Below are 27,563 nucleotides of genomic sequence, written 5' to 3'. Positions count from 1 at the left end.
AGCAAAGTTTACAGGCAGGAAGGATACTACTCTCTCTTCTCTCCTTTTTACATACTTCTTATCAGTGTATCACAGTAATGATTTATTACATCCTGGGGAATCACCGAAAACCTCAGGACATAAGTAAAACCAGCACAGGAAGTAGCTTTGAGTCTTTCATCGAATACAGAAACTAAGAGCAAGAAGTGACACTCAGAAGTAAGGCAAGGCTTGGATATGTGAACAAAAAGAGAGTCAAGTCTGAGATTGTGATTAACACTACTAAGACATCAAGGTGTTGTAATATCAGCAAAATATTAAACTGGGGTCTTCCTGAATGCTTAAAATTTCAGGACCCATAGCAGATGCCCGTTATGTGCTTCACCAAATACGTGTAGGCACACGGATCTCCCAGCACAGTTGTGTACATCAATCTGGAGAGAGTCAGGAAAGTGTAGTCCTGCCCTTCAGCCAACATTACTTTCACTGCCTTGATGTGTACCTTGTGGGATTTATTTCCTATCAAATTTCTGCAGTTCCAAAGACCAAGCATTAGTGTCTTCCTCCAGGAAAATGACATTAAAGTGCTTAAAGACTGCTATTATTTGATATCAGTCTCTCACTGGGATACCACTGCTGACAAAATTCCAAGAATTTCCAAAAACGAAGGCAGAAATCTGCATTCAAAAGACTGAAGTCTAGAAAATTAAAGCGTAGTGGAAAATACAAGAAAAAGTAATCGTTCCTTAACATGATTACTTTGCATGCAAAATTAAGATTGAAATGTGTTTGGATTAAATTACTTTGATAGCCAAACTTAATTTAAGAAGTTCTCTCTTAGCTATGGAGTTCAAGAAAATATGATGTGTTTTAAGGTTACCATGATACAACTGAAAATAAAGTGCAGTTGAACAAAAGAGTGAGGCAGTTCAGGTTTACTGTGGTATCTTGAGTACCACAGGCATAATGCGTTACAGTTATTTTAAGATCTGTTCTAACTTTCAAAGCTACCACTGAGTGACAGAAGTCATTACACAGCACGCGCGTTGCACTAGAAGTTTGTCCGTTGCTTATATCAAAGTTGATGTAAGTTGGCTCGTGCTACCAATTCCTTAGCAAACAAATATCCCTAACAAGCTTCTGCATTTTTTGAAATGAACAAAAAAAAAATAATTAAGAGATGAAGTGAAGTAAGTATACTAATAATTATTGGCTTTGCACAACCGTTACAATCTTACCACCCCACACAATCACCTTGCACCTCTCCTACGGCTTTTCACTATTTTAAGTTTTCAAGAGTCTTTAAACACAGACTCCGGAACCCTGTGCCGTGGCCTGCTTATGTCACTCATGCTGCACACAGAAGTCCAAACATCCTCCAAGTCAGCCCATTTTTGCCAGAGAACAGCATTAGGACCTCACGTTACCGTTGGGCATCTGTTTAGTAGGACTTCTCCCACAGCCTTTTCAGTTTCATTCCAGGCGCAGCCTCCCCACTGAATCAAATTAAAAGATGCTTTTCTTTCCACTGATTTTAACCCACAGTCTCTGCAAGACTGCTCTTTTATTTAATTCTAAGGAGGGCTCCTTCCAGTTCTTACCTGTAACGCAGAATTCATGAAGCAGGTATTCCCAAGGTTACTGAGTCCACAGAGTCCAGGCTGCGAGAGGGAAGCACTGTCCCTGCAGTTATAAGAGTTACAGACAAATCCAGAACCTCTGGAAAAAAGACAAGACCGTGAACTCCACAGTGAGTTTACCAGCTCTCAATACTGTTTAAGAGTCACATCAAATACATGTCAAATAAACTGTTTAATGAAATCCTTTAACCAGCCTACGTGTTTCTGCTGCTTCATAGTGGCCAATATTGAATTCCAGGAATGTGAAGTATATGTGCTAACTTCGGAAACATTAATCATTAGACAGTCTATTATTAATCTACGGCTCATAACACATTAACTTCCTCTGTCTACAAGTACACAGCACACAATCCTAACACAGCAGGACTCTACACGATATATTGTAAGAGTTAACAAGAAAATTATGATCTCTACCTGGAAAGGCTTCTACCACACTGGTAGATGTAGAAAAGAGTATCACCCCTTCTCTCATACCCCCAGTCCCCTCAAAAATCAGGCAACGCCCTCCTAGCTAGTAAGCTCTGGAACATGTGCTGCTTTTGCAAGTGAGCAAGGAATAGCAGAATGCAGTGGTTTCAAAAGCAAAGTTTGACAAACAAGTACACAAGAGTAGCAGAACTCCTCGTAGGGCACCACCACACTCCTTTTCTACACAGGCAAGGATGCACAGGAGTATTCATTCACATGAAAGACAAAGAAACAAAACAACATTCCTGCTCTTACCCCCTGCCCAGATGGGAGCTGTTCAGTCCATAGGAGTTACTGCTATCACCGTTAGTAATGACAGAAGTGGCAGACACTGAGGAATAAGAACTTGCTGATGATTTTGAAGAGGTAGTAAAGTTTCTGCTAGTTGCAGTGCTTGATCTGGGAGAAAGGAAAAATAAGTAGAAACAGTGCTACTACTTTTTTCACCCCCCAGCCGCATCTCCCGCAAAACTCCAAGGACTTGACACATTACAGTTGGCCTCCCCTGCACAGAATTCACTGTTTTGATCTGTGTGATCACACTTCCAAATACTTGTCTGGAACAAAAAACTCAGACAAAAAAAAAAAAAAGGTATCAGAAGCAGGAGTAACAATTCTTAAAACAAAATCTGGGTCGCAGACTGACATAAGTAGGCAATTTGGATGGCATGGGTGACAGGGAAGCAAGCTTTAAGTTTACGAGTAAACTACCCTGAAACAAGCAAGCAAAAAAATCCTAACCTTGAGACCACAAAACACTTGTCCCACATTAAAAGTGACAAAGTCAGTCCTTCCCTAGTTGAAACCCAAATCACCCACACTCAAACAGAACCTTAATTAGTAAGAAGATAACCAGAGTGGGCACAAAAGAGCCTAGCTCATACAACCATGTTGTTTGGATGCAAGATGCACTGCTATGTGCATACAGCACACACAGCAATCCTCAGCATTTTGAGGCCGAGATGTTGAAATGGATGAAAAGTTCATAAGCCTCAAGTCTATCCAGTTGCACACCCCAGGCTATGCCACACTACTACCCTCCTGGTCCAGAAATGAACCACAAAGTTACAGAACACCAACAAGGCACCAAAATTCACTGTTCTGTCATAGACAGCTTTGGCTCCACAAAGAAAAAAAAAAGCAAAACCATAATATAGTACTACATAAATAAGCTTAAAGAAACTATTTTGGTACTAACCAATTTCTCTACAGCAAGAGCTAACCAGGAAAATAGCCTATTCTCTCCATCTTTGCCTGAATAAACGTGCAGAACTGACTGCAAAAAGGTGCAGGACACCAACCATCACACAACAGTGGTTAACACGTCCAGAGCACAACCGAGCACCAGATGAAAAAGCAAACCCCAGACGCAGTCTAAACCCGAAGCATGCTTAAAAAAACCCAACCAACCCAAAAAAAAAAAAAAAAACCAGAAAAACCACCAGCCAGCACAACCCAAAAGCATACTGGAATGTATACTAGCTAGAATTATCAAATCTGCTGAAATAATCCAGACAATTATTTCTGAAAATACAGAACCTTCCGGTCACTACATATTGGAAGTGGAACTTTCTCTAGATTCCCCGGGCACAAAGACAAGACCAATGAGAGAACAAGTGGGTCTAGACTAAAACAACAATCCAATTTACTCTCCACATACAGGAGTTTCAAGGGTAAATAATAAAACAATTAAGCTAATGATAGCCTGTAAATCCATTAAGAACACATTTGGAAAATTTTAAGTAGAAGTGAGTTATCTAGAAGCAAAGAAGGGCAATCTAGAAACTGCTAGACTTGAAAATGTAGCAACTCTGCGTGATAAGTTTGACCCCAGCGAGAGAACAGAGTAAGACGCTTAGAAAGTAACATGAAGCAAAACCAACAGGGAAAAAGAGAAAAGAAGGTTGACCTCTTAAGGTATTTCAAGATCTCCAACAGAAGCATAGAAGCAGTGCATAACCAAGAGTCAGACGGCAACTGAAGAGTTCCAAGAAGTACTTCAACAGTGTCCTACACACACAAAAACCCCTAAGAACCACGGAGGAAGATAAAACACGGATCAAAAAACAAAGATAAGGGACAAGTCAGAGTGGGGACCTGCAAAGTCATCAAGGATCTGCTGTGAATTCCTGTTAGAAAGTTGGGAAGGATCACGTAAGAAGTAAAACAACAGAAAAAGAGAGGTTAACAGCACTGCAAGTGTGGAGAAAAAAAAAAAAGAAATTAAATACACTTGGGAAGATAAAAATTCTAAGCTCTCCTATATTTCACAACTTATCTGCACATCTATCCGTAATAACCAGAGAAAGATGGAGGACTTACTAAGCACAGCTGCTCCTCCTCATTTCACAAGATGATCACAAAGGTAGCTACGATTCCAGGTGAAAGGAACAGATACAGCTAAGAAAAACGAAAGCTCTCCATTTTAAGCCCAGAAGCTACTGTTAATGACCCCACAATACTCCAGGCTCTCAAGGACACTGCCCCATTCGCACAGAGGTGACAACAGAAGTCCTGGATACCAAGTAGTTACCCGCAAAAACAAACCATGTCCCAACCCATTAGCAAGACTTGATAAAAACAGTTAAAATGCTAGCAACGTTTCATTGCAATACAGATATCTAATGTTTCCAGAACAAAAGAAAATGAAAATAAAAAAGATCAACTCAGAATACACTAAATCAGAGTATGCTTTCACTTGAGGTTTGTCTGCTGACACACCCGACAAATGAAAGAACATGGTTAAACAGAAGTTAATTTTTTTAATGATGTAGAAAAGCTTCATACTTTTATTTATGAAATTACTGCCCTCCAAGGGAAAAAAAAGAAATCCATGTTACTCCAAGATTAACTTAAGTAAAAGACTCAACCTAAGATTCATAAGAAATCTTTGCACAGTGCTTTCCTAGATTTCAACTTCATATGGAGATGGAATTTAAACAGTGTACTCAAAACTAAATGAATTGTGAAACTACCCTTAATAAAACGAATGTCTTTAAAAAATTAAGGATTCTCAATAAAACACTGAGAACTAGCTGGAGAATATTTAAACATCACAGAAATTACAAGCTACAGACTATTAAGTATTTATGCATTCATATGAAGATGGGCTAAAAAAATGGCAGGAAACCAAATAAGCTTCAGAACTGATTATGACCGACGTGAAAGGAAAGAACAGAGCAATTACAAATGCGTTAATATGGAGCAACGCCAGTGACTCAAGAAAGAGAAGTTAAATTTAGCTTACTCGCTAAAAATATATTCAGTTAAAAAAAAAGCTTCACTATTCCTTTTTTTAAATATAAATCCCATAAAACAAAGGTAGAAAGCTTTGTGAAGTAATCCTTGAAAGAAAACTTAAGATCTACAAACGATCCAGTCTAGACTGCCATCAGCCCACTCACACTTGACAGGGAGTGATGACATGAAACAGAGGAAGCACCAAAAAGAGGAAGGAAAGTCCCTCCCAGACCATCAACATATATTCAACAGAAATATCTGGACTCAATCATCCGGGAAAAGTCTGACCTGTGTGCTACCAGCAGACAGCAGCATAATTGCTAATTATGCCTTCTTCTTACAGGGAACCTTTTTTACTCCTCCTACGTGCATCTGCTACTGCCCACACCTGGTCCAGATCTAGTACTGCCTTCCTCATTATTTTAAACAGCATGAGTACAACTCATAAGCGGTTTTGGGGTTATCAAGGCAACTGCTGTACAATATTAGTAGTTTAAAGACATAAAACGGCATAGAAAACATCACCGACCCTAACAGGAAAATACTTACTGTTTGTTATCATATTTTGTTATCATATGTCTACGAAAAAATCAGTTCTCGATTTTTCCCTCCTTCCATTTCAAACACAGAAAGAATTTTGAAGTCCAGCCTTTCTACTTGACTTATCGTACGTGACACAGTCACCTTTGGCGTATGAAGGCATACTGTTAGTCCAGCAGGGCTCATTATGATCCAAAGACGTTAAAGCACACTGCTTTCCTGAGAGACAGCCTCTGCCCTATCCACATAAAAAGGTCCTCCTCCTTTGATCAGCACACACCCACGTCAATCCTAAAGAGGAGGGGCAGTCCGGCTTCTTCCCCTCCTCAGGTTCCCAAACATTGCTGTTATTATGCATTTAACCTACAAGACTAAATAAGGGCACAAGAGCCAGAGGGCAGAACTTGATAAACCAACTGTAAAAGGAAGACATTACGTGGAATATACACGCTTAGTTTCTTAACTAACAGAGATAATAGCAAAGGAAACAGCCAAGACAAAGTACAAAGGAACAGCTAATCCTAGATGTATGACATTACAATTCTTTAAGCCACCATCAGCGTCAAGTCAAACAACTTCAAGTTCACATTATAAAAACCAAAGCATTATTTCCACATCATTAGAAAATACTAACCTGCATACTGATAATCACTTTCCTTCAAATATCCTAGAGGTTTAATAAAAAAGTCTTTACCTATCAGACTACAGACTAGCTGCTGGGGAGGAAAAAAAAAAAAAAAAAAAAAAAAGACTGAAGCCTGGGAATGCTAAAGGGCTCCTTTTTAGCTTTGCTTCACATGGAAACAAAAAGTTACCATCTGGTCTTGCACAGCTGCTTCTCAAAGAGTGACTGCCAACTAGTACTCAATTATGCAAATGATATGAACGTTTAAATGCTTCTCACACTGTACTCTTACAGAAAGTTCATTATAATCCTATGAACATTCTCCTGATCCATTTACCCAGTATTATATCTGAGAAGTAGGTAACTGTTTCAAAACAGGTTTCACAGACTTACTCGATCCATTCTTTAACACTAGTAAGATCTTGATCTCAAATGAAATCAACTGGCAGCAAGCTCTACAATTTAACTGTATTGTACAGAAAAACATTTTCCTTCTCAATATCGAGTCTGATGGCCTACACATAGGAAAGTAAGCAGGCCATCAGACCAATAAAATCACAGGATTTTACTTTCTGTAGTATGAGAAGGTAACAGCAGTTCTTTATCATTGCAAGCAACTTCCATTCTACACCACTCACTCCACACATACAGTATTTCACCAGCCCCCCACCTTACTCATCTCTAAATCAGATAGTAGAGAGATAATATCTCTGCAATATTTACCGGTTTCTAATTGTCTTGGGCAGCAGGGGGGTTGTTAAGCTATCTCTAGAGCGTTTTAAGGCAGAACCACCGGAACTCTTTGAGTATTTACTGCTGGGTGGCTCTGGAAACACACTGCAAGATCCTTTTTATTTCACAATGGTAGAGGACAGAGTTGGTTTTTTTTTTTCCTCCCCTACTGTGCAGCCTGCAGAGATAGCTTTTTAAGTAGACTAGCTCATTGCAAATAGTACGCTCGTCTCCTAAGCACCGTGGAAACCTAATCTATCTAATCCCTACACAACCTATCTGAAACAGGCTTTAAAACAGAAGACTCTGGCTGAGACAAGGAACCAGCAGTAGAATTGCTGAAGAATATTTACAGTCAAGATTTTATCTCCTTCTTCAAAATGCTCAAAACAAAGAAATCCACAACAGCCACCAGGCTTTCACAGAGAACACGTGGTCACTAAAAACAAGCGAACAAGCTTGACAGAAGAGCAGAACCCATCAGAACATGCTTGCTTCCTTACTTTGCTAGGAAAGGATGTCCAGGCCACGTGCCATCTTCATTTTTCACTTCTATCAGAACAACCTGAAAGACAGTTCAGATAACACAGAGAGGTAACTGCCAATCTGCTACAATGCTTCTGCAAAATCATTAACAAATCACATTTTTTATGTTTACTCAAAGTACATAGAAGTAAGTGAAAACATTTACAAGTCAGAGAAAGCAGTACATGAAATCTTAAAAAAAAAAGTTACGCCCCTTACCTGACCCTGATAGAGCCCTGCATCCTGCACAGTGCTGTCCAGCTTGCAGAGTTGCTCATAAGCGTTACTCATATACCTGTTCCATAACCTAGTTTCCTTCTCCGCTGGGATATTAAACAGTTTTCTCATTTCTTTCTCGATGGTAGCTGTTCAGAAGGGGCGGGGGAAAACACCACTCACATCAAAATACCTAAAACATGAGTGCTTTTGCAAAAAAAAATCTGATAAGCCAGACATTCACCCAGGAGGTACATCACTGACCCTTCAAGATCCTTTAAGTAGAAAATGTATCCTGGAAGATACAATTGCTCATACAATTTGTCTAATATTTAGTCTGAAAGAACGAAAGACTTCTCTTTTCAGTCATATGTTTGCCTGCCAAGCCCTCAAACACAGAACGCTCAGAACACATTGACAAGTTTCTGCCCAAAGGCCAACTTCTGTGAAACAGCCATCATTGGAAAACACGGGTTCAAGAAGGAAGCGTTTTCAGTTACTGAAAGAAAGGAATCGTAGGAGAACCACAGACTCCAAGTTCTCAGTAACCTACTCGTGGGTGCTATGACGTTCCCCCAAAGCCTCCTCTTCTCCCGGTTAAGCGCCACTCCCTCAGCCTCCTCTCACACATCACATGCTCCCACCCCAGCTGTCCCATTGGTGCCCACTAAACTCACCCCAGTTTATCAACATCGTTCTTGTTCTGGCAGGCATAAAATATCTCGAGACAGCATCAGAGAACAGCTTCATGTATCAGAGAACCACTTACCAACAGTATCCGCTTTGCTAAAGTGGCAGCTAACCACATTGTCAGGATCGCTGCTCTCACACAGCTTCAGCTCTAGAAGATAAACTTCAACCTTATAGTGCTTGACAAACAGACCGTATTCCACTACCTGCAAGCAGAAGGCAGACACGACAACAAAACAACACAAGGTTAAAATACCGAGCAGTGCTCCGTAGGGTATCCTTGTCTAAATATTTTAAGTATTTAGGAGTCTTGCAAGTCAAGCCATAAACTGAACAGTGACTTGCTCTCAAGTCCAGTTTCAGTCACAACTTCTGTCAGCTTGTTTGGGGGTTTTGTTTTGTTTTTAAAACATAGGAAATCCTTCCACAATGCAAAGTTCCAAAGATCCATCATCACAGTTGAACTGATAGTGCCAGCTAAATACCCATCCAAAATACTTGATCACACAATCAGAGCATTCTAGGAAAAAAGAAAAAAAAAAAAAAAATCTTTGTTTTGATGACATTGCTTTATTTCAGAGTCATTTTCAAATCAATTTCGCATCCGAGAGAATGCTCCCATAGCTGCATCTACCCATGCCAGTAGCTTTCAGCATATTTTTAGAAAGGTACTCTGTAAGCCTAGATACCACTCTTCACCTACAGATCACAAAACACATTACGCCAGAAAGAAGAGCACATTTCAGAGGCCGGTTATGAGACAACCATGATGTAACTGGAGAAAAAAAACCAAAACGCTTCTCAACACTCTCCACAGTGCTTTGCAGCTATCAAGTCTATGAAATGGAGATCATATTTCATTGAACTAGCAGGTATAATTTTTAAAAGTAACAGTCTTTCAGAGACATTTGGACAATGCCCTTAATAATTCGCTGTAACTTTCAGTCAGCCCTGAAGTGGCCAGGCAGTTGGACTAGATGACTGTTGTAGGTCCCTTCCAACTGAAACACTCTATTCATGTGACACCAGACTTGCTATCATCTACGTCTGTAGCATTTTACAGATTAACAACCAAACGCCACCAACACAAACCAAACGCCACCAACACAAACCACAAAAAAACCCAACCAAGCAAAAAAAAAAACTAAACAACTCTGCCCAGCTTTGGAAAGAAAAGAAGAATTAAGACTAAGAGTTACTGTAAGAGTTTGCCTAAATTATGCTTCCCTCTTCTGAGCGTTTACAGGGCTGTATTAGATATGCATGGTGTTTTAAAGGTAAATAATTATCAAATACTTTTGGAAACGTCTGCAGTATTTTGCTGTTACAACAGAAAGAGAAAGTAAAACTCCCTGTTTAAACAGCTTCTTGACAGACAGATCAGGTTGGTTTGCTTTTTTTAAGAATGCAAAAGAACCAAATCACAAGGTCTCAATTTCTTTTTCAGAAGGAATTTCATTAAATAGAACTTCCTCTTCTTCGGGATTCTATAGTTAGAAACAAATAAGAACCATATCCAGAAATCAAAGAACTCTTTCCAAGAAGCAGCTTCTGATCAGATCACTGGGCCCGTTAGGATGGATGAACGGCAAGAAATTGCCTGCAGATGTCTTTTCAACAATGCCTGATGAGATACCTTGTTTTCTGTCAAAGGAAAACTCAGGTCATCCGTTGGACAGCAATCTGAGCACAACACTCCTTCAACCGCTCAAGCTGCACACTGTTATATTTTGCACATTAATACACTTTGCAGGGCGACTCTATACAAGACTGCCTGAAAAGATGGTCTGAGATTATCAAAAGAAACCTGAACCACACATAAATCTAATCTAATCCTCCTGTACTTGTCTCTGATCACCAGGTACACAGGTGTGGAATACTAGCTTGCAAAATTTCAAGGAGGTCTGAAAATTACTTCCCCAATCCTACTTTTATGGATACTCTGATGTACAAGTTACAGTTGATCCAGCTTTAGGAAAAGGAATAAACTTGTGGTCCTTGAATGCTTTACGAGCTTTACTTCCACTGCTCTCTGGAGAACACTGTAACCAGATACTGACCACGTTCTACTCAGGCGCAGTGCTGAAGCTTGTGCATCCCATTGACCCTTTTTTTTTTGGTAAGAGGCTGTAACATCCCACAAACCTACTATTCTGCTATATTTCAACATTTTTTAAATGTTAAAATCCACTTCAGTTACCAGCTTAATAACAAACAGAGACTGAAACTCTTACAGCAACTCAAAAATTTACTCTTAACTGGACCACCATAACTCAGTATCTCCCGTCTGTAAAAGAGCACTAGCTCTAAGCTCCAGCCCTCGTACAGTGCTGAATAGTGGCATCCGATATCCCAAGAAAAGGAGGCTCACCCAGTTAAGCTTGTCACCGAACTGTTTCCCCAACAGCTTCCAAACCTCTTGTCCAGCTTACACGTTTTACAGAAAAGGGAGTGTCTAATAACACAGCAGACTTCATGAAAGCGCTTAGCCAATCCATGAACGAAAGCTTCCTCACTCAGAGAGGCACAGATCAGGAAGAGTTCTAGTTTTTCCTCTAAGCATAGGTTTTCTGTTCCTCAAGAAATTATCTGTTTGTACTAAAAAAGAAAGACATCTCCTTCATATGCTATAATTCTTTTCCGCTCCCCTTACTTTTGGTTCACATGGGAGTTCTATATCCTCAGCAGAGCGAGCCTGGGGTCACCTTCTCAAGATGCCAGAATTTCTTGTTACGTACAATGTCTAGCCCACGCTGAATGACAGCGTTCCAGTAGCACTGAGTAGCATAAGTGGGTCTGCAAGAGAGGGATCTTATTTCCTTTTACCTTCTGCTGCCACACTTTCCTGGGTCTCGCGTACCTTAAATCAGCCCTTCTTGTAATATAATCCTACTTAAAACTTTTGCAATATTAATTCTGTTCATTATATCAACACTGCTCACTTGGTGTAGCGATCAGTCATAACGAACCCCACAGACTGGCAACGCTCGATTTAGTCAGTGCAAAAACTTAAGACTAAAATAAAAACAAACTCCCCTTTCACCCATAAACAACTGTCTGACAGATTTCCAAAACAGCAACGTGCTCATTTCACCTCCTGGAACAGATTATATACTCAGAATTACTTCACTGGCAAGATCTACAGGACAAAACCCAAATACATCTCTTCCCATGATTTTAGAATCGCAGAATTTTGGAACAGAAAACAAGAACCATCTTGGACTCCAGAGAAAGCCCCTAAGCCATCTGTGCTAAAGGACAGTTTATTCCAATGCCTCATTCTCTCACAGAAGATCCATAAGCTTGACTAGCAGCTTGCATTTTTCAACAAAGCATAAACTATTCCATGGAACATACAGGCACTGCGTCGCTCCAAACAATCGCAACGTCAAAAGTTAACCAGAGCAAGGTTCATGGTTCTTACCCCAGACAGTCAGTGAACACTCAGGCATTTTAACTGTAATATTGGAAGGTGATTCCTTCAGACAACAAGGCAAAAAGGCCTTATGTTATCACCTCAAAAGAGCTGCTGAGGATCCTGTCTTAACTCACATCTAGCAAATTAAACATCACCCAAGTTCGGTGGAGATCAGATAATGAAGCCAGGCTGAAGAGAACTTGGTTCACCCATACTTACTTTTCTCACAATCGGCTGCTGTCCTTCCATGCAGCCATACCACGCCACTAGCTTATTCCAGCCTTCTGTGGGAACCAGTACATAATCTAACTCGTCAATGAGGTTTTCTTTTAAACTCTGAGTTTCTGGATCTAAAAGGGAGACAGACACAATAAAACGTGGCATCAAACAGAATCCGTTCTCGAGATCTACACACATACTGCCATGACCCTAAGAAATACCGACACTCCCACGGGCGGCAGAAGCCACACCAGTCTCCTTGCTTACAAGGCCAACACGGCTACTTGTATCCGGAGCACACGGCTTCAAAAGCCAAACCCGCACGGCAGGACGGCCGCGCACGGGAGTCACCGGCCCGAGCACCGGACCCTCCCGCCCCGGGCCCCGCTCCGCCGGGCGCCACTCACCGCCGAAGAGACCCGAGTTGTCGATGGGCCCAGGGAAGAGGCCGGGATCGCCCACGCCGAACACGTCCCAGCTGTCGAAACCCACGTACTTCTTCCACTGCTTAAACCAGCGGCTGTCCACCAGGTACCTGCAACACGCGGCACCGGCCGGCGCGGCCCCCTCAGCGGCGGCGCGGCGCAGCCCGGCCCGGCCCGCTCCCACAGGCCCCGCCGCCCGGAGGGGAAGGGGACGGAGGGGAGGGCCAGCCGGCCGCGCTTACCAGGACTCCCCCGGCCTGAGGGCCGTGGCCAGCAGCGGCCCCAGCTCGGCCCGCTGCACCACCGTGTCCGGCCGCACCCCAGCACCTCCGCCGCCTCCCCCGGCCGCCGCCATATCGGTGCGCGAGCCCCGTCGCAGGCAGATGTCGGCTCGCGCGCGCGTGCGCCCTGGGTGCTCCTGCTGCGCTGTCCCCGCCCCACCCGCGCGCCATGTGAGGGCCTGGGCGGGGCCGCTCGAAGGGGCGGGGCTGGCGGCGCGGGTGCCATGGCGGCGGCCGCCATGTTGCGGGCTGGGGAGCTGGGGCAGCGCTTGGGAGTGTCCCTGGAAAGCACCTCTCCAGAAGAGATGTAGGGATTTGTGTCTCAAGTAGCGTATGCTGATGGAGAAGCGTTGTGCTGTATAGGGAGCATGTCCTTGAGGAGTGGGAAAATTGGGAAACACGGTGATGGTGAAACAGATGCAAAAATCTGCTTTAACTTAATACACCAAATAAATCCATTTGCCAATTAAAAAAAAAAAAAAGAAAAAAAAGAGACAGGGAGTGGTGTGCTGGGGCCATGACTGCGCAGGGGAGCACTCCCCTGGCAGCGTGGTGGGCAGATGGGCTCTACCTCCCACCAGCCAGGCCTGGCAATTCTGCAGCGTTCCTGGGTAAAATGCTAAAGAATTTTAATTTTTTTGACAGCAGGGCAAGTCCATCCAGTTAACAATGAAAAAGACGACCACTTGCTCCTTCCAGCAAGAGTGGAGTCCTGTTCCTTACTCCTGTTTTCCTCAAAGGGCAGGGCCCCTTTGGGCTTCTGGGAACTGATATGCCCTGTTATGGCAAGACTGGGTGTGTGCTTCCAGTGAGGCAGCATTCTGAGATAAGCTTACAGGGCTGACCTCCCTCTGCTACTGAATTACCTCCTCCTCGTAGGAAGAGTGGTGAACAATTAAAATAGTCTAATTCAGAGCTTTCTGATTCAGTACTAGGGAATGACATTATTGCAGTCTCACCGCAGATAGGCCAGGCGCTTCACTGGGGTGTCTGCGGCTGCGGAGGGAGGATACGGACCAGAGGTACGGGGCACTCTCCACCACAAGGTTTGCATCTCCTTTGTTGCAGGAAAAGGAATCAGGAACATTGTCAAAAAAAAAAAAAAAAAAAGAAAAGCAGCAACATTGGCATTTTTTAGGACAGAACTCGGATGCAGCTCAGTGCTCGCTTACAGGGATTGTCATCAGCAACTGGACTCCCTCCTGCCAGCCCGGTGGGCAGAGGCTCCCCTCAACAGCAGCTGCTGTAGATACCAGTACACGCGTGGAGATGCACACTGGTGCTCCACGTCATTTCTCACCCAGGAGCAGCACGATCTGCTCTCCAGCGTGAGTGCAGCACAACCGCCCATACCTCAAGCCCATCCCTTGCTGCAGCCCTTGAAGGCGTCCCTCACAAAAGCGGCGGGTTACAGGGCAAACGTGCTGCCGTGCGCAACATCTCACGCGTGCTCCAGTGCAGACCAGCACGCTGCATACCTTCGCGTGCTTCTACAGCAACGCTGCCGTCCTCTCCCTCCTTCTTCCTACGCTCCCTTCGTCTGCTCGTCAATGCCCATGCTCAGGACAGACAAATTATCTCAACTGATGTCCTCTCAGCTGGTTCGAGAATCACAAGAAGCTCCTGGGAAGCTCTGCCGCTCACCCCGGGGCGAGGGATTCCACCTCTGCTCTGCTGCAGCATTTGGAAGCCACAGTGAGCAGCAGATGGGTATCACTTGCTGGGAAACATAAATAAGTAGTAAAGCCCTTGCAACTGCTCTGCAAATCCTACCACAGCTGTAGGAAAATGGTATTTCTGATTCAGGCTGCCAGATGCTGGGCCAAAAACCCAGACTGAGGAATACAGACACCAGGATACAGGGAGCTTAGAAAACTGCCTTTATTCTATTAGTTGTTGGAAAAATGAAAGTACAGAAAGAGTTTAGTTGGCTGCAGAACAGCAAGAAGTTCACAGGTTAGGAGTCTGATCACTACATGGTAACCAAACTTACACAAAGTTTCTTTTTTTTTTTTCCCTTTTTTTTTTTTAATGTTTTGAAACTGGGTCCAGCAATGAACTTAAGGCAACTGAACAGTTCAGAAGCTTTGAGTGTGAGCAGGCCATATGGTTGATAAGCAGAAAAACTGCTGAGCTGAACAGCTTGAAAAAAAAAATATTGTAGAAGGCTTTCAAGTGGCTGGAAGACAGAGATAGGAAAAGCATTTCAATTTAATTGAGACCACCTTCAGAGCATACAGTAGAATTACTCCTCCTCCTTTCCACTATGACTATAAAAACCCCACCACATTAAACATACTGTGACAAAAAGTTTTTGTCAAAGCAACACAGGCTAGAACGTACATGTAACTGGCAAAGCAGAGGCCATAACAGATTCTCATGTAAAAAGGTCTTACATGCAAAAGTCTCCCACACGTGTTACAAGACGGGTGAACTAAGCAACAACTCCTCAACACTTTTACTGAGGAGAGTACTAGGTGAGGAGGGAAAAAAAAAGAAAAGAAAAAAGAAAAGGAAAAGAAAAAAAGGTCCACTGAGTATACAGTGCCATCAGTAAACAGAAAAACGAGAAGAGGAAACAGTAAGAAAACACCAGCAGCAAGCAAAGAACCAAAAGGTATTTTCCTGCTGCATATTGCAAAGGAAGGCAGGCAGCTACCAGGCAGACGCTAAATACAACTTCACTCCTGCTTTCAAATGCAGTATCTGATGGAAGCAGTGTTATTTTTACAGACCTGGCATGATTTCTTGTTTGTTTGTGCTATGAAAATCATGCCCCAGATTGTGGGGTAGCGATAGCGAACTGGTGGGCGTTGCAAGGCAGAACTGACAGCGTAGCAACAGGGCTACGAGCGGGAATGGACTGCAGGAGCGCGGGAAGGGCTGCGAGCGGGGCTGCACGTACACAGGAGGGGCGGTCCGCAGCGATTCGCGCGCTAAGCGCGGATAGGTCCGTGGGCGCATGGGGCGGGTGCGTTCGCGTGCGTAGCGGGTGTACGGGTATATAAGACCGTGTTGCGCAGCATAAAATTGAAGGCTTGGCTTGACGGGATGCGTGCGGTGGTCTGCTTTCCCCGGAGCGGGGCTCCGGCGCATCCTTGGTTGGTTTGCTGGCAAAAAAAAAAATCCAAACCAAAACAAGAAAAAAAAAAAAAACCCACAACAACAAAAACACCCAAATGTGTGTGCTAGGACTGAGCAGGAACTCTGCTAGCTCAGGAGTTTATTCTTGGACTCTTGTAAGTAACAGCTGAAGAGCACTAAGTTCCATAGAGTGATATTAATCTCCCTTCTGAAAAAAAGTATGCCTCCAATTCTGAAATTCTCAGAATAAATATAACCCATTCCCTCTTCTGGAACCTTGTCTAGGAATAAAAGCAGTTGCAAAGTACAACAAGAAAGTATTTTGCTCCTTAGGGAGCAGCAAACTAACAGACAGCAGTGGCCAGGCACACTCTGAACGTACCACCCAAGGAACCAGCAGTAGAATTGCTGAAGAATATTTACAGTCAAGATTTTATCTCCTTCTTCAAAATGCTCAAAACAAAGAAATCCACAACAGCCACCAGGCTTTCACAGAGAACACGTGGTCACTAAAAACAAGCGAACAAGCTTGACAGAAGAGCAGAACCCATCAGAACATGCTTGCTTCCTTACTTTGCTAGGAAACGATGTCCAGGCCACGTGCCATCTTCATTTTTCACTTCTATCAGAACAACCTGAAAGACAGTTCAGATAACACAGAGAGGTAACTGCCAATCTGCTACAGTGCTTCTGCAAAATCATTAACAAATCACATTTTTTATGTTTACTCAAAGTACATAGAAGTAAGTGAAAACATTTACAAGTCAGAGAAAGCAGTACATGAGATTTAAAAAAAAAAAAAGTTAGGCCACATACCTCACTCTCAGAGAGCCCTGGATCTTGCACAGTGCTGTCCAGCTTGCAGAGTAGCTCATAAGCATTACTCGTATAACTATTCCATAACCTAGTTTCCTTCTCCGCTGGGATATTAAACAGTTTTCTCATTTCTTTCTCCATGGTAGCTGTTCGGGGCGGGGGGGGAAACACCACCCACATCAAAATGCCTAAAACATGAGTGCTTTTGCAAAAAAAAATCTGATAAGCCAGACATTCACCCAGGAGGTACATCACTGACCCTTCAAGATCCTTTAAGTAGAAAATGTATCCTGGAAGATACAATTGCTCATACAATTTGTCTAATATTTAGTCTGAAAGAACAAAAGACTTCTCTTTTCAGTCATATGTTTGCCTGTCAAGCCCTCAAACGCAGAACGCTCAGAACACATTGAGAAGTTTCTGCCCAAAGGCCAACTTCTGTGAAACAGCCATCATTCGAAAGCACGGGTTCAAGAAGGAAGCGTTTTCAGTTACTGAAAAAAAGGAATCGTAGGAGAACCACAGACAGAACTGCTTTACATGAGCGACATGGATGTTTCTTCAGGACATGAGCTATTAAGCAATGTGCTCCTCAGAGCTCTTAACCACAACTCCCTGTGTTGCACACAGAATCACCGTGGCTGGAAGGAACTCAGGAGGTTCTTCATCCAACCACTCAAAGTAGGGTGAACACTGAATTCAGAGCAGCGTGCCTGGGGCTCATCCAATCAGGTGTTCAAAGCTTGCAAGGAAGGAGACTCCCCTGCTCCTGTGTGCCCTGGTCAAATGTCTAGCTGTCCTAATAGTGAAAAGATTATATACTCAGAATTACTTCACTGCCAAGATATACAGAACAAAACCACAAATACATCTCTTCTCATGATTTTAGAATCGCGGAATTTTGGAAGAGAAAACAAGAACTATCTTGAACTCCAGAGAAAGCCCCTGAGCCATCTGTGTGTTGTAGTTCAGCCCCGATCGGGACCAGACTACGCAGTCTCTGTCTCACTGCCCCCACCCTCCGAGAGAACAGGGAGAGATCATATAAGGAAAAACGGCTCGAGGTTTGAGGTAAGGACGGGGAGAAAATCCTTAAAGTTACCGTTATGGGCAAAACAGACTCAACTTGGGGAAAACTATTCATTTATTACTACAAACAGCAGGATAATGAGACAGAGAACAAGATAACCTCCCTCCACCCCTCCCTCTTCCCAAGCTTAACATTATCTCTACTACCTTCCCCTCCCGAGCGGCACAGGGGGGAAGAGGGAATGGGGGTTGCAGTCAGTTCATCATACGTTGTTTCACGCCGCTGCTTCATGGTCGGGGGAAGAACTCCTCACATTCCTCCCCTGCTCCAGCGTGGGGTCCCTCCCACAGGCCACAGTCCTTCGTGGAACTGCTCCGGCGTGGGTCATCTCTTCCACAGGGTGCAGGCCCTCTAGAACAGCTGCCTCCACGGGCCACAGCCTTCTTCAGGCATCCACCTCCCCCGGTACGGGGTCCTTCACGGGCTGCAGGTGGAGCTCTGCGCCTCCGTGGACCTCCATGGGCTGCAGGGGGACAACCTGCTCCACCATGGTCGCCACCACAGGCTGCAGGGGAATCTTCGCCAGGAGCCACATTACTCCTCCCCCTCCTTCACTGACCTTGGCGTCTGCAGCCATTCCTCACAACAGGCTGGCAGATGTCTCTCAGGATCTTTTTTTACATCTTATTCACTTCTCATCTCCTCTCCACTTCTTGCAGCCGGGCTGGACCGAGTCGGGCCCAGTTGGCCGCCTGGTGAGAGGCCAGAGGGGGAGGCCTGCACCTCCCCCTCTGCGCCTCTGCCCCCGCTCAGCTTCTTCACATCTTCTCTTCTCTTTTTTTTTTTTCTGTTTTCCCCTTCTTAAATACGTTATCGCAGAGGCGTCATCACGGAACATTCTGCTACCAATTGCCTCGGCCTTGGCCAGCAGCGCATCCGCCCTAGGCCTGGCCAAGTCCACTGAACAAAGGGGAACAACTTCTAGCAGTTTCATGCAGAAGCTGCCACCTTAGGCCCTGCCTCACTAAACAAAACCAGAACAGTGTGCTAAAGGACAGTTTATTCCAATGCCTCATTCTGTCACGGAAGATCCATAAGCTTGACTAGCAGCTTGCATTTTTCAACAAAGCATAAACTATTCCATGGAACATACAGGCACTGCGTCGCTCCAAACAATCGCAACGTCAAAAGTTAACCAGAGCAAGGTTCATGGTTCTTACCCCAGACAGTCAGTGAAGACTCAGGCATTTTAACTGTAATACTGGAAGGTCATTCCTTCAGACAACAAGGCAAAAAGGCCTTATGTTATCACCTCAAAAGAGCTGCTGAGGATCCTGTCTTAACTCACATCTGGAAAATTAAACATCACCCAAGTTCGGTGGAGATCAGATAATGAAGCCAGGCTGAAGAGAACTCGGTTCACCCATACTTACATTTCTCACAATCGGCTGCTGTCCTTCCACGCAGCCATACCACGCCACTAGCTTATTCCAGCCTTCCATGGGAACCAGTACGTAATCCAGCTCATTGATGAGGTTTTCTTTTAAACTCCGTGTTTCCGGATCTAAAAGGGAGATGCAGTTTCCCGCACCAGTCTCCTTGCTTACAAGGCCAACACGGCTACTTGTATCCGGAGCACACGGCTTCAAAAGCCAAACCCGCACGGCAGGACGGCCGCGCACGGGAGTCACCGGCCCGAGCACCGGACCCTCCCGCCCCGGGCCCCGCTCCGCCGGGCGCCACTCACCGCCGAAGAGACCCGAGTTGTCGATGGGCCCAGGGAAGAGGCCGGGATCGCCCACGCCGAACACGCCCCAGCTCATGAAGCCCACGTACTCCTTCCACCGCCTGAACCAGCGGCTGTCCACCAGGTACCTGCAACACGCGGCACCGGCCGGCGCGGCCCCCTCAGCGGCGGCGCGGCGCAGCCCGGCCCAGCCCGCTCCCACAGGCCCCGCCGCCCGGAGGGGAAGGGGACGGAGGGGAGGGCCAGCCGGCCGCGCTTACCAGGACTCCCCCGGCCTCAGGGCCGCGGCCCCAGCTCGTCCTGCTGCACCGCCGTGTCCGGCTCCGCGTCGTACTCGCTGCCGCATTCGCCTCCCCCGGCCGCCGCCATATCGGTGCGCGAGCCCCGTCGCAGGCAGATGTCGGCTCGCGCACGCGTGCGCCCTGGGTGCTCCTGCTGCGCTGTCCCCGCCCCACCCGCGCGCCCTGTGACGGCCTGGGCGGGGCCGCTCGCAGGGGCGGGGCTGGCGGCGCGGGTGCCATGGCGGCGGCCGCCATCTTGCGGGCGGCTCCTGGCCCGGCTCGCCCCGCCCAGGCCCGGCGGCGGTGACAGACGAATGCGGGCTCTTGCCGGGCGCAGCCCCTGCGGCAGCCGGGGCAGGTGGTGTCTGCCGCGCTGAGGGGCGGGCAGGATGGAGAACCCCCCTCCCCGCGCCCCTGGGGTGCAGAGAGCAGCCAGGGCTGCTTGAGAGGGTGCGGGGCGGCCTCATCCCTTCCCGGCGTGGGCCTTGTCTGAGAGGGTCCCCTGGGGCAGCCACCGCCACAGCAGGTGTCAGAAGCGTTTGCTGTGGACTGTACTGTTTCAGGGTTACATGCTCCGTTTTCTCCCATAACTACTTCGTGGAGCCCTCTGGTCAGGGCGTTGCCTGAAGGAGACTTCAAGTTATTACGCGAATAAACGGGGGAATGGGTCTGAGTAACCAGCTGGGGAGCGCTTGGGAGTGTCCCTGGAAAGAACCTCTCCAGAAGAGATGTAGGGATTTGTGTCTCAAGTAGCGTATGCTGATGGAGAAGCGTTGTGCTGTATAGGGAGCATGTCCTTGAGGAGTGGGAAAATTGGGAAACATGGTGATGGTGAAACAGAGATGCAAAAATCTGCTTTAACCTAATACACCAAATAAATCCATTTGCCAATTAAAAAAAAAAAGAAAGAAAAAAAAAGAGAGACAGGGAGTGGTGTGCTGGGGCCATGACTGCGCAGGGGAGCACTCCCCTGGCAGCGTGGTGGGCAGATGGGCTCTACCTCCCACCAGCCAGGCCTGGCAATTCTGCAGCGTTCCTGGGTAAAATGCTAAAGAATTTTAATTTTTTTGACAGCAGGGCAAGTCCATCCAGTTAACAATGAAAAAGACGACCACTTGCTCCTTCCAGCAAGAGTGGAGTCCTGTTCCTTACTCCTGTTTTCCTCAAAGGGCAGGGCCCCTTTGGGCTTCTGGGAACTGATATGCCCTGTTATGGCAAGACTGGGTGTGTGCTTCCAGTGAGGCAGCATTCTGAGATAAGCTTACAGGGCTGACCTCCCTCTGCTACTGAATTACCTCCTCCTCGTAGGAAGAGTGGTGAACAATTAAAATAGTCTAATTCAGAGCTTTCTGACTCAGTACTAGGGAATGACATTATTGCAGTCTCACCACAGATAGGGGTGTCTGCGTTCTCCTGGCTCTCTAAGCCCTTTCCTCTCAGCCATTCGGCTTCCTGCCCTTGTCTGCAGCTGAACCCGATGCTGCTGGCTGCAAGAGCAGCCCCAACAGGAACAAAGCCTTTTCAAGTACCACGCAGTTGTAGGCAGCTGTTTCCTACCTGCCTTAGCATGGCAGTGATCAAAACCGGTGACTGAAAGCTGTCTTAAAAGTTGGCGGGTGCAACAAAGCTCAGCAGGAGAAAGGGATTTTAAATAGCTGAAAGAACATTTAACATGCTGAGTAAGAAAGGTCTTGGGCTCCACTTGACCGCGTTTCTGTTGAGCAGACGCTTCTGAACACCACATCTCATCAGCCATGATTTCAGGAGAAATGCTGGGGTAGAACAGGAGGAAACCCTGGAGGGAGGACAGGGGCCAGAAAAAAAGAATTTCCTTTGTGGCTAGTTAACAGTCCTAACAGCCAGAAATGCCTGAACTTGTTTAAAGATTTAAGAAGTTGATGGCAACTGTCAGGAACTAAGTGGGGGAGGGAATCATTGGGAGAGGAGAGAAGAGGGGGGGGCAAATATTCTCTAGAAAAGGGGAATGCATGGGACTCTGATTTGTGGAAGAAAGGACAAGCAGGGTGAACACTTAACAGAGGGATTCACTGTTTGCATTAAATTGTAGAACCAGAAAAAAAAAAAGAGTGTAGGAGTGTAGATGTGACAGAGATGTTGAAAGGACAATGTCTTCAAGCCACAGAAACATCCAAGTGTGCTAAAGTAACAGTACTTCTTTTAAGGTTTCCTACTGAGTCAGTCTGTTTCTTCTGAAATGGCAGAAATAGAACTGGGCCGTTTTATAATCCCTGAGCTGGGATTCTTCAGGTAGATTCTCAGCGTAGAGCTGCAACCTGTAGTGAAACGTCTTCATCCCCGCTGGTCACACACCAAATAACGCTGGGGCGTGAGGGCCTGCCTGGGGGCTGGGCTCTTCTGCGGGCGTTCCAAGGTTTCCAGCCCGCAGGCTGCCCTTTCCCCCCGCAGCCTGCTTTATCCCAGAAGCCAGCTACTCTAGGGAATGCTGGAACAAGACAAGGAATAGCAAGGCTGGGAGGCTTTGGTCTATGCTGCGGAGTTCCCGCTGGTGTGCTCACGCTGAGCTCAGTCATTTTCCTGCTGGCATGGCTGATTTTCATCCTGGAATCGCGTCATGGTGCTTCTGCTGGCGTGGCTGTATCTGTTCTAGAGCTGCTGCCTTGTTTTTCTGCTAGCACAGCCGCAGCAGCCGGAAGGTAAATAAATCCCTTGGCCATTAGCACTGAGTAAGCACAGCGTAAGATGCCTTTCTGACTGGCAGGCTCAGCGAGAGACCCTTTTTTGGCAGGGCTGCCGGGGAACAGCAGCGGGTTTAGGGTCTGCTCCCCGGCGGCGGTGGGGCTCAGCAGAGGCTGCAGGCTGGTAAGGAGCAGGCGAAGCAAAGGGCGTCCCGCTCAAATTGCTCCAGTTTGGTGAGTCAGGGTTGAGGAAGTGCCACAGCTCGTGTCAAGAACGATTTTTCAAAGCAGTGAGTTCCTGCTGCCCGTGATCCTCTGTACTCTCCGCGTATTTCAACATCCTGCATTAATGAGAGAAGCAGATTTGACTGAAAAAATAATCCCCCAAATCAAGCAGCTTCTGCTCCAGAGCTGAAACAGCTACTGAAAACATCCTGTTTTTCCCACGAAGCTGTACTGGAAGTTAAGAAACAGCCCGGTGAGGATTGTGCAACCCAAGTTCAAAGCTCGGTGACTCAGAGGTGGCAGCAAGCAGGGTGGAGCTGGCTGAAGGCTTTGCCCCGGTGTCTCAAGTCAGCCCGGAGGGGCCGTGAGTGTAGGTACAGTAACAAAGCAGCCAGCGAACTGGTGAGGTGAGAAGCTACGTACAGGTAAAAATCCCCCAAAACCTTAAATCCCAAGGGTTTTTAATTATGAAAACCGTTCACTAATGCTTGAAAGTGTTATGCTTTCCGTTTGAGAGCCCGAGTTTCTCGTCTGCGTTAGTATTCCTCAGTGCAGCACCAAGCTTATACTCAGTGCTATGAGGCCTTGTGAGGAGTGGCTTGTAACAAAAATGTGCTCACAGAGCCATTTAAGGACTGAAAATATACCTGCAGAAGGACCTGAGCCCCTAAGCAGTAAGATGGCAGGTGAAATGTGGCACAGGCTCGGGCTTTCCCGGGGGAAACCAATCCTAATTCCAGCTGTAAACTCAGGGTCGCTGCGCAGGAACAGCATGTCAGGATTATTGTAACAGCTCTGTGAAATACCTGTCAGCTCCATGCTTGGAAGGAGTCAAAAAAGTGTTAAGGAAGGAGTCAAGAGGAAAATAGTCTGAACCCTGGTGAGAGAAGGGGCTAAAGAAACTTTAATAGATATGGCATTTATTGATTATTGCTGTGCATGCTAACACGTGATGCTTTATGCTTTACTAACTAGCTATTGTAAAAACTATCCCGGGGGGGGAAGTCTTGCATTCCTCACAAGGACAGTTCCTGATAAGAACTCAGGGGCCTCTTTCAAGAACCAGCTAAAACCGACCAAATGACTCCTTGGAACTAATTTTAATACGAAGCGGGGATAGCTCATGCATATGTATAGGCGTGGTTTTTTGAAACTTCATGTATATGTAACACCTGGTCGTATAAATTCAAAGTGAGGTGCCGCGTCAGGTGCGCACGGTTTTGGCAGGACTACCCCCCGTGCTGCCCGGCGCCGAATAAACATACCTACTTTACAATCTTACAGACTGTGGAGTCTGCTTTCCGCACGTCACTGGTGCGGCGCGCTTGGAGCGTCACACGGATTCCCGTGCCCTGAGGGCAACAAAGGACAGGAGGCAAGGCGCAGTTTCTGTGGGAGAGGTGGTCGAGTGGGCTGGTATGCTGCCCTGGGAACACGAGAGCACTGGTTCTTTGTGCGATTCCCTGCGTTGCAAGGCGTTGGGGACGCACAAAGGCAATAAAGGCTTCACGCAGAACTGAGTGAGTGTGTAGAGATCTGTGTTGGGCTACCACTGATGCAAAATGGGCTACAGCCAGGGGACAGCTGAGCCAGGAAGGGGGGAGCGGCTCTGGGGGGTGGTGGGGGGACCATGGGTGCTGCTCTTGCTCTAGGTCCCCCCAAGGCATCCGCTGATGGAGGCCAGATAAGGAGATGGCCCCTGGCTGAAGGGCTCTTCTGGAGGCTCTTCTGCCCGAGGCCCCAGCAGCCCAGGCTGGGAATCACTCCTCTGCCTGCCTGCGCAGTTACTAACCCATCGTGGCCTGTTGTTGGTAGCCAACCTGGGAGTTCGTCAGCCAGTGTAAAATCACCCCCTGGCCGTGTGCTGCCATGTCTTTCCCTGGCAGGCAAGCCTCCAGTGAGGTCCAGTAAGCAGTTTGGCACGGTATTTCCGTTCTCTGCCACCCTCCCGCTCTGCCAAGCTCGTTACGCGCAGGGTAAGACACGGCTCTGATTCACAGTTTGCGGCACTCACGAACACTGTTTGCCCATCACGCTGCCACTGTGTTCAGATTTCAGCCCGACTGCACAGTCACGCTCGAGCGGTTTGAGTCAGGCCCCGTGGGCACCCACACGAGCTGATGAATGGGTAACGCGGCCGCCACGTTTCACCCAACTCGCCTGGATTTATCAAGACACAGCCTTAAAGAAAGTACACTTTAATTTTTTTTCATTCAGAGAAGCTACTGAGAGTCACAGCTGCTTTCCCCAGCATAGTTTCCCAAACATTCACATGCAACTTTTGAAAACATCAAGTGCACTTCAAGAATTTGGAAGATGCACCATCACAAGCAAACCCTGCATGAGACATTGGGATTTCTGCCAGAGCAGCAGCCCCCCTGCGAGAAAACCAGGCAGGAGCACAGCAAGCGGAGCAGGAAGCGAGGGGGCCGGGCAGCGGACGCTGCGGCGCTCCGCTTTATTCGAGAACGTTCTTGGGAACCTTCTGCAGAAGCAATTCAATGTCATCCTGGATCTTGATGGTTTCGAAATGCCGGCTGTAACGTTTGAAGGGCACGCCGTCGGGGCCGACGAGGAACTTCTCGAAGTTCCAGGAGATGTCGTTGCGGCAGACGGGGGACCAGATGATGTACTGCGGGTTGGTCATCAGCGAGGAGGGGTCGTCGTGCGGGAAGGGCAGCGCCTCTCTCAGGAAGGTGAAGAGGGGGTGCGCGTCCTTCCCGTTCACCTGGCACTTCTCGAACACGATGAAATTGGGCTTGTACCCGTTGCCAGGCCGAACGTGCTCCAGCGAGAGCAGGATCTCCTCGTTCGTAGCATTTTCCTAGGGAAACAAAACCAAACCCGCCCCGAGCAAGGCCCGTGAGAGCCCAGCCGGGGCGGGCGGCTGCTCCGCGCCCCCCTCCCTCCCTCCCTCCCTCCCTTCCTCCCTTACCTGGTGCCCGAACTGGTTGCAGGGGAAGCCGAGGACCTGCAGCCCGCGGGGGCCGTACCGCCGCTGCAGCTCGTTGAACTGCAGGAAGTCGCGGGTCGTGGTGCCTCAGAGCGACGCCACGTTGGCCACCAGCAGCACCTTGCCCCGCAGCGAGTCCAGCGACAGCGGCTCCGCCGCGCCCAGCGGCCGCGCCGACAGCCCCGACGGCAGCGCCCGCGCCGCGCCCGCGCCCGCTCCCACCGCCGCCATGGCGCGCACTGCCGCCCGCTGCGCGCCCGCGCCCCGCCCCGCGCCCCGCCCCTCCGGCCTCGCCGTCGCTCCCCGCCCCCGCGCCCCCCACCCCTCCCGCGCGGGGCCCGGCCCGAGGGGCGGCGGCGGGCGGGTCCCCGGCCGGGCGAGGGGCGCGGGGGGGCCTGGCGGTGCTCGGCCCGGAACGGGGTGGTTTCTGCGTCCCCAGGGCAGCGTCGCGGGCTCTCGGAGGTGCCGTGGATAATCGGCAAACCCTCAGAGCGCCGCCAGCAGCCGAGCCCCCCGGCGTAACGGGAGCGGGGCACAGCCCCCTCCCGGGGCACTACTGCCACGAGAGCGGCTCTGGGGAGACAGACGCCTCCAGTTTGTGCACCAGGAGGAGGAACAGGAGGTGCTCTGGCCCCAAAGCTCCAGGAGGGCCCATAACTTCCCTTCTTCAGTCCCCATTTATAGATTTTCCACCTCTCTGAGGCTGGTAAAGCCCCCCTTTCCTTTAGCAGTCGCCTTCCCCCAGCCTTGGCTTTTCCATTTCTTGCCGTACTGCTCTGGTCTGTTTTAGGGAGTTTTAAATCCTGCAGTAGCAACTGCTCTTCTCTTGGGTTCAGAGCAGCCCCAGGTGAGTTACGCTGACTGCTGCCCGCACCCATGCCAGGCAACGCCGCCCTGCCACTCTTCCATGGGTCTTTGTGCCAAAACATCGCCCTCCTGCAGAGCGCAGGGGTCCGGGGTCAGGCCTTGAGGTGATGTCCGTGGGTTGGACCCACGGGGACCGTGGGGACCGAGGGCTTCAGCTTCATCACGGTTCCCCCCGGGGAAGCAGGGAGCCCCTGCTCGAGGCTCCTGGCAGCGTTTGCGCCAGGCGAGCAAGCTCCGTTCAGAGCAGCCCCAAGGTCAGACAGCTGCTTATCAGCGCTGGCCTCCGGCCACGCCAGCCCAGGCCCCAGAGCGCGGGGGAGATGCGCTCGGGGCCCCCCCTCTACCGCTGCCTGTTCTCTTTCGTGGTTGGTGTCAGGGACCCATCACAAACACCAGCTGTCGCTAACAGGCCACCACGCAACGCTGCGTCTCCGGGCCGGGTGACCGCAGGACCCTGGGGTTTTGCTTTGGGCTGCTCCTGGCACCTGCCCCTGAGAGCGGGAACTGGAATAGTTCCTGGCTGCGGCGAGTTCTGGGGACTCGCCCGATTACCTTGCAGTTTCTGCAGCGTGCTGCAGCACCGATAGCAAGAGCCGTGACAAGTGTCCCGAGAGAGACCAGAGCAGCCGGGAAGGGGCTGACGGGAGGAGCAGAGGCACATGACCCACGTGTGCTCGAGTGAACTGACGGGTACAGCTTGTGCGGACTCCTCACCGGCTCCTGGGCCTGCCGCTTTTGACGCTTGCTCAGGCTGGCTCCTTCAGTCCTCTGGCTGGGCCTGGGGATTTCATCTGAAATAAGGGGTTCACTTCTGGGGCTCTTTTCAACAAAAGCAGGTTAGGGCTTTCTCTTTCTTGACGGTGAGTTTTAAGGAAACAGAGTTGAACTTCCTTGCTGGCTTGGAG

General features: G+C 48.0%; 2 protein-coding genes across 15 annotated transcripts in view; both read right to left on the bottom strand.

The window, feature by feature from the left end:
* The window catches only part of USP4 (ubiquitin specific peptidase 4), a 75,068-nt gene that overhangs the window by 23,253 nt on the left and 24,252 nt on the right, over positions 1-27,563 (bottom strand). For 7 of the 14 annotated variants that reach the window (XR_015259579.1, XR_015259580.1, XR_015259576.1 and 4 more), the window contains exons 2-8: positions 19,676-19,803; positions 19,362-19,492; positions 8,735-8,861; positions 7,969-8,114; positions 7,728-7,789; positions 2,343-2,486; positions 1,581-1,698 (exon numbers count right to left, since the gene is read on the bottom strand). Coding sequence is in view for 9 of the 14 variants with exons in the window: in XM_086755734.1 (XP_086611860.1) it covers positions 1,581-1,698; positions 2,343-2,486; positions 7,728-7,789; positions 7,969-8,114; positions 8,735-8,861; positions 19,362-19,492; positions 19,676-19,803 (856 nt within the window). In the remaining 5 variants the exon portion in view is untranslated. Of the gene's footprint in view, positions 1-1,580; positions 1,699-2,342; positions 2,487-7,727; positions 7,790-7,968; positions 8,115-8,734; positions 8,862-12,292; positions 12,424-12,699; positions 12,828-12,959; positions 13,112-19,361; positions 19,493-19,675; positions 19,804-27,563 lie in introns of those variants that run through there. The other 7 variants (XM_086755727.1, XM_086755730.1, XM_086755728.1 and 4 more) reach the window with 7 other exon arrangements.
* On the bottom strand, positions 25,005-26,043 carry GPX1 (glutathione peroxidase 1). The gene is made up of 2 exons (XM_086755578.1): positions 25,774-26,043; positions 25,005-25,662 (listed from the first exon to the last, which is right to left on the bottom strand). Exons 1-2 carry the CDS (start codon positions 26,020-26,022, stop codon positions 25,297-25,299), a joined length of 615 nt encoding a protein of 204 aa, XP_086611704.1. The 5' UTR covers positions 26,023-26,043; the 3' UTR covers positions 25,005-25,296.

This window comes from Chlamydotis macqueenii, chromosome 10, assembly GCF_036417535.1.
Source record: "Chlamydotis macqueenii isolate bChlMac1 chromosome 10, bChlMac1.mat, whole genome shotgun sequence".
Taxonomy (NCBI): Eukaryota; Metazoa; Chordata; class Aves; order Otidiformes; family Otididae; genus Chlamydotis; species Chlamydotis macqueenii.
Note: the sequence above shows the minus strand (reverse complement) of the source record. Positions and strands in the feature narration are given on the sequence as shown.